The sequence below is a fragment of the Papilio polytes genome, unplaced genomic scaffold (assembly GCF_000836215.1).
Source record: "Papilio polytes unplaced genomic scaffold, Ppol_1.0 DF823691.1, whole genome shotgun sequence".
Lineage (NCBI taxonomy): Eukaryota > Metazoa > Arthropoda > Insecta > Lepidoptera > Papilionidae > Papilio > Papilio polytes.
In genome coordinates this window covers 2,936,356-2,942,596 of record NW_013525513.1, presented here as the reverse complement: position 1 = coordinate 2,942,596, position 6,241 = coordinate 2,936,356, and the positions used below count along the sequence as shown (strand labels likewise).

Here is a 6,241-nt window from a genome sequence, read left to right as displayed (position 1 = left end):
GCGGCCACCTGAATCCAACGAAATGGAAAGCGACCACTGCCCATGAACATCCGCAATTGCAGATTCGTTGCCTACCCTTAATTGGCAGAGGAGGAGACGCACATAAAGAGGACATTTCCCCTTCCTATGCATCTCCTCCACCGTCAAATCCACTTTTCCTTCCCATCCTTTCCTCTTAAGAAAAGGGTGTAAAGGGAAAGGGACTAAAATTAGGCCTCCGTCACCACACTCATCAGACAAAACACGGAATAGCTTCCATTTCACTTCACTTCATTTAATTTGCGATAAAAATCGCAAACAGACCCTACTCAAAACAACTAATAGCCAAAATTCAAGCTATTTTCTTTTTTTATGCTTATAATGTTAGGGTCTATAATTGTTTAATATTGTAGAGGGCACAGCACACTGAACCAGCACAAGAAACTCCACACAGGAGAGACTCCATACCACTGTGAATACTGTCCTAAGAAGTTTAGTCGACGGACAGGACTTGTTAATCATATTCGGATGCACACTGGTATGTGTTGACACCATAAAAACTATATTTCATGGATATTACAATTTATTTTCAAATTGTAAATTACATCAAAGATGAAAACGTTTAGAGTACTCTTTTAGAAAATCCTTGAATGGATCTGTTTCAAAATGACTAAAGTAATGTTACTTTGTTATGTAAGATGTCAGCAATCACAGTATATTTTTGGTTAATGCTTTATTTAATAAAAATCGCTACACTTACAACTTACTATAGGCTACAATTTTCGCGCAATCTAATCATGGGTTCATCATCATTTTTAGGTGAAAAACTATACAGTTGCGATATTTGCTTCAAGAGTTTTGTTCAAAGCGCACAATTATCTATACATATGAAGAGGCACAAAGGTGACAAGCCATATTTATGCCAAGATTGTGGAAAAGGTAGATATAAAACCTTTACATAAGCATTTCAAATTTTGTGAATGATATTAACGTGTTCTATATTGACCGTATAGCCATCTAGTTATCGATAATTGAAATTCGTATTATCATTTTTTCCATAGGTTTTCCAATTAAAGCTGATTTAAAGGTTCATCAAAGGATACATAATGGAGAAAAGCCATATTCTTGTCACCTGTGTGATAAAACATTTGCTACATCGGGAAATCTTTCAATACATGTTAGGATACATAATAAAGAAGTAAGGTAAGAAAATCTATGGCATTACCTATTATATTGTTTATGAATATTCAAATATTACAGATTTTTTTTAATTATAACCAACTTGAAATGACTACCATTATTTGAATATAGTTGAAGTGGTAGAATGTTATTTAATAGAAATGTGAAATTATAAACAGACCTATCTAAACCTTTATAAACTGTAATCACAAACTTTTTTAAAAATGGATATGTTATATCCATTTAAACAGTTTTTTTAATAAATCCATAGACAATAAATTACATTTTCAGCCAGTGATGTGTGTATTTTATTAAAAGTTAAATTGTAATAATGAGTTTTAAAAATACGCAAATTGATATGCTAATCCGCCTTTTTAGTTATTCTAAGAATTAATTTATTTGTTTACAGATATAAATGTAAAGAATGTCAGCGAGGTTTTGTCACATGCAGTGCATATAATGTACATTTAAAGAGACACAAAGGCCAAAGAGATTATCATTGTGAATGTGGTAAAACATTTTACACTTCATCGGCTTTAAAACAACATAAAGTTGTCCATACAGGAGAAAAGAATTACAAATGCAAAATATGTGATAGGAAATTTTCACAATCAAGTCATTTAGGGAGACATTTTAAGCGGGACCATGCGAAACAAATTCCCGTTCCAGCTAATTATTATAAATTAATTTCTATGCCAGAGACAAATAAACCGTTTGACGTATTTAACCAACAAATGGCGCCAAATGAAAGTGTCAAATGTGAAGGATCATAGTGTTGCCATATTTATTTTATAAAAATAGATTTATTTTTCAAATTGAGATGTACAAAAACAGGTAGGAGTCTATTTAAGTAACAAATACTCATTTATTTATAACAAGCAACCAAATACTTATAATTCTGGTTACAAATATTAGTTTTGTAAAATTTTACCGAAATAAATTTTGTAGATGTTGTTGTGAAGAATGAAAGGTAATCTCTTTGTCAAAGTTGATTGTATAATAGTGCCGTATTTATTTAATTTATCGTAAAGTACATTTAGTTTTAAGTGAAGTTTGTATGAAAATAAATGTTTTGCATCGACTGTTTGAAGCTTTTCTAATTTCGAAAATTTAATTCTGAACCATTTTTATCATGTGATATTTTAAAATCTCCTTTACTGTTAAAAACAGAGTACTATAATATGTATAAGCAGTATTTTCGTAAATTACGACTTTCAAAATTAACACCAGGAGGTAGCTGCCATAGGGACTGTAATAGATGACCTTAATTTTTTAAATTACGGCTAACAAAGTTTGTGGGGAGAAGCTCGTCTAAAATAAAAAAGGTCTAGAATAACGTTGAGCATAAATAAAAAGTAACATAAACACATTTTTAAATCTGTATCTGTGAAGTGTACTCTTTGAAATGTTTCTGGTGTTTTGGATTATATACTCTTTGGCTGTCATTGGCATTTTGGTGGCATTGTCATCTAAAAGCAGTTTTAGTTCTAGTTTTTTGTTTTTCCTTATTTTTAAGTTAATAACTCATAATGTTAGCAAATTAATAAAATTAGGATGACAATGGAAAGGAGGATTAAGTTGAAAACACTCAATAGTCACATTACATGTAAAATTTGCCGTGGATACTTCATCGACGCGACTACGGTTACCGAGTGTCTTCATACGTGTTAGTATTCTCATAATTCATTATATTATAAAGTTTTATCCACTATTATACCAAGATAATTAAGAACGCCTTTCGCTGGTTCAGAAAATATCATAACTCTTAAGTTTACCACTTTCTTTGTTTCATTAATTTCTGTGTTTAGACTGTATTTAAAACAAGTTTCTCACGCAATTCTTATGACTATTTCAATCTTTGCACTTACTCAGGTGTATCTAGAATATTAGTTTATCATGGATCTACGTATTTAAAAGGGTTATAAGAGGTTTTTTTTTTAAATTTCCATCTTTCTTGTTTCAGTCTGCAAGAGTTGCCTGGTGAAGCACTTGGAAGAGAACAATACGTGTCCAACATGCAACATTGTGATCCACCAGTCCCATCCCCTGCAGTACATAAGCTTTGATAGGACCATGCAGGACATTGTTTATAAATTAGTGCCCGATTTACAGGACAGTGAGTTCTAGTTTATTTATTACTTGTGACCTCGCCTGCATAAAATAAAAAAATAATAAAACAATGCTTTTTAATGGTTAAAGAATTTTTAAAAATGGCTCAGTGGTATTTGAGTTATTTTAATAGATACAAAAATACAAATCTTTTCTCTTTATAATATTAGTATAGATATCAACCTGACCTTGTCCCTACAGAGGGTCGGCTCAGCATGTACTGTTCTTCCATACATATTTATCAGCTGTCATATCTTAATTCACTCTCTTAACTTCTTTTTTACTCTAAATTCAATTGTGTCCAGTTTGACAAACAACCAATTAAAATAAATCTACTGAACTGGTAAAGGGAAAAATGTGTGAGATTTTAATAAGCTTGTTGGTAACATATAATATTTTTTTTTGCCACAATACTCGTGTCAAATTAAGCATTACGAATATCCTCTTTCATACACAATCCATCCATACTTTGCAAAATTCTTGTTTTGAATCATCATCAGTTCGAGGTCCAGCATTACTCTATAGTCCTCTGATAAAGTTTAAAAATAATTATTGTAAATTCCAGATGAAATAAAACGCGAGAGAGATTTCTACAGAGCGAAAGGTCTACCATGTCCTAAGGATGCAGCGCTCGCAGCAGACAAACCTGGTGCTGGTGACGAGCCAGAACAACCTGATAACACTGACTGTCATAGGAAGGATGAACAGGTAAATATTTATCAGACCATATGCTAAAAATATTTTTATTTGTTGATTGTTATATAAAATTGTTATTAAAGCGTTAATCGTCTAATGGTTTGGGGTACGGACAATCTTGAGGTTGAGGGTTCGAATCCCTCCATTTGACTATTGTCGTGAACCATATTCTAGCACAAGCCTACAGCTTAGTTGGTTACAGGAAATATTAGTACATTAACAAAAATCTACTATTATTTAAAGAAAATTGTTATTATTATCTATACTGGTGTTTTAAAGAGTAAAGAATTGTTTTTTTTGTATGTGAAAAACTCAAAAAGTACTCTTTTGTTTATATAAAGAATAAGATAGTAGTAGCTTTTTTTACTATTAGAAATGTCATATTCACTTAGTTATATAGGCTATATTTATTGCTAGTTTTTTTTAATTTGTCATATTTGAAATCACAAGTAATAGCTAGTTAGCTAGTTTATAACAAATAGCCACAAATATTTTTTTAATTATTGTCAGACAGTATTTTTACATAGTTAAAGAAACTTCTTTAAATAATCCAAGTACTGGTATCTTTGTATATTGTAATCTTTACTAATCCTGTGTATTAACATTGATTGTTTTAAATTTGCAGGTGAATGTTTGCTTGGAGTGCATCTCAACATCTTTACGCACATTGAAGCGCAGCTTTATTAGATGTTCAGCACAAGCAACTATAACACATCTAAAGAAGTTTATAGCCAAGAAAGTGTTAAGCGGCATGGAGAAGTATAGAGAAGTAAGTGTACAACCTTTTTAGATAATCTTCTTGGGATACTTGATTATAACTGAGATATCGGAGGACTGGATTATTCTAACTAATTGAAAAAATTCATTTAATGTGAGAAAAGGGCAAAAATTAGTAATTATTAGCCAATGGCAAAGGTCTTACATTTAAAGATTTGAATTTCTATGTTTCAAAATTTTATTTTAAACCCTCAAGTCAATTGTGTCTGCTGTGACAGACAACTGATTTAAAAAATCTATGTCGTTCATATCATCACTTTTATATTTCTTCTTATCATCATAAATTTACTAAAAACTACCAAACTACCAAAAACTCAGTTGAGTAAGTTGGGTAAGGAGTCATCGTCATCTCCTTATCCTACTCCCATAGGCTCTGCGCAACAAGTTTTTGTCACATAACTATCATATGTCATCTCAGTCATTGCTTCCTTCTTGATCATGTCACCTTTCATGCAATCTATCCATCTCTTTCTAAGCCTATCTCTACCGGTTTACCACACTCATAACTAACCTCCTTGTTACTTGTAATTCATCCCTCATAACATGATAAGGAGTGTAAATAATAAAAAACTTATGAAATGTTGCCCGAATAAGCTAGTAATTTAATATTTTGTTATACAGATAGACATCTTATGTAATGATGAGTTGCTCGGTAAAGACCATACACTGAAGTTCGTGTATGTGACGCGTTGGCGGTTCCGAGACCCGCCGCTGCGGCTGCAGTACAGACCTAAGATAGACTTGTAGATTACTTACTATGTGTTGTAATGCGATTTTGATTATATTACTAGCTGTTGCATGTGACTTTGTCCTCTTGGAAAAAAAAAACAGCCGTGATACTGACTGATAACATAGCTTTTTAATGTTTAAAGAATTTTAGAAATCGGCTCAATAGTTTTTGAGTTTTACAGTATATACAAAAATACAAATCAACCCTTTCTATAATGTTAGTATAGATTACTAATATAAAATATTTGATGTATAGTTCCGATAGATAATTCCGTACAGAGTCGCAGGCAACAGCTTGTATAAACTTAAGAAAAAATTACAAATAAATGTTATTTAAATCGCATTATAGGGGATATGTAATACCCTACATTGATACCATTTTATATTAGTAGTTAATTGTCACCAAATGTGATGAATTTTTATACCTTTAGATAATAAATGTTATAATCGAATATTATATTGTTTTTATATAAATTTTTAGTTTAATAATTTCAATTTTATATAATAATAGTCAATTTTCGTCCATACTGCCATTTTGTCTGACAATTTAATGTTTTCTATCAATGTAATTCGCGGAGATTTTATTTCTATGTATAAAAAAAAAATTAAAAGTATAATCTGTGTACAATAAATATAATTATTATTTATGTATGAAATATTTCTATGCCGAATATAAGATATTTTAGGTTAATTTATCTTCATTAGTGAAATATGTTTGTTTCTTTTATTTCCGGACATAGTATTTATGTTTTTAGTTGTTTTTGTTAATTTT

General features: G+C 30.8%; 2 protein-coding genes across 2 annotated transcripts; both read left to right on the top strand.

Moving 5' to 3' along the window:
* The first annotated feature begins 226 nt into the window (after positions 1-226).
* On the top strand, positions 227-2,239 carry LOC106104127 (zinc finger protein 239-like). Its single transcript, XM_013284079.1, has 4 exons — positions 227-517; positions 799-918; positions 1,041-1,182; positions 1,568-2,239. The coding sequence occupies exons 1-4, from the start codon at positions 508-510 to the stop codon at positions 1,929-1,931; spliced, it is 636 nt and encodes a 211-aa protein (XP_013139533.1). The 5' UTR covers positions 227-507; the 3' UTR covers positions 1,932-2,239.
* A 365-nt stretch (positions 2,240-2,604) lies between these two features.
* LOC106104113 (polycomb group RING finger protein 3) lies at positions 2,605-5,557 on the top strand. The gene is made up of 5 exons (XM_013284063.1): positions 2,605-2,824; positions 3,122-3,274; positions 3,833-3,975; positions 4,589-4,732; positions 5,362-5,557. Exons 1-5 carry the CDS (start codon positions 2,713-2,715, stop codon positions 5,485-5,487), a joined length of 678 nt encoding a protein of 225 aa, XP_013139517.1. The 5' UTR covers positions 2,605-2,712; the 3' UTR covers positions 5,488-5,557.
* Positions 5,558-6,241: the final 684 nt, after the last annotated feature.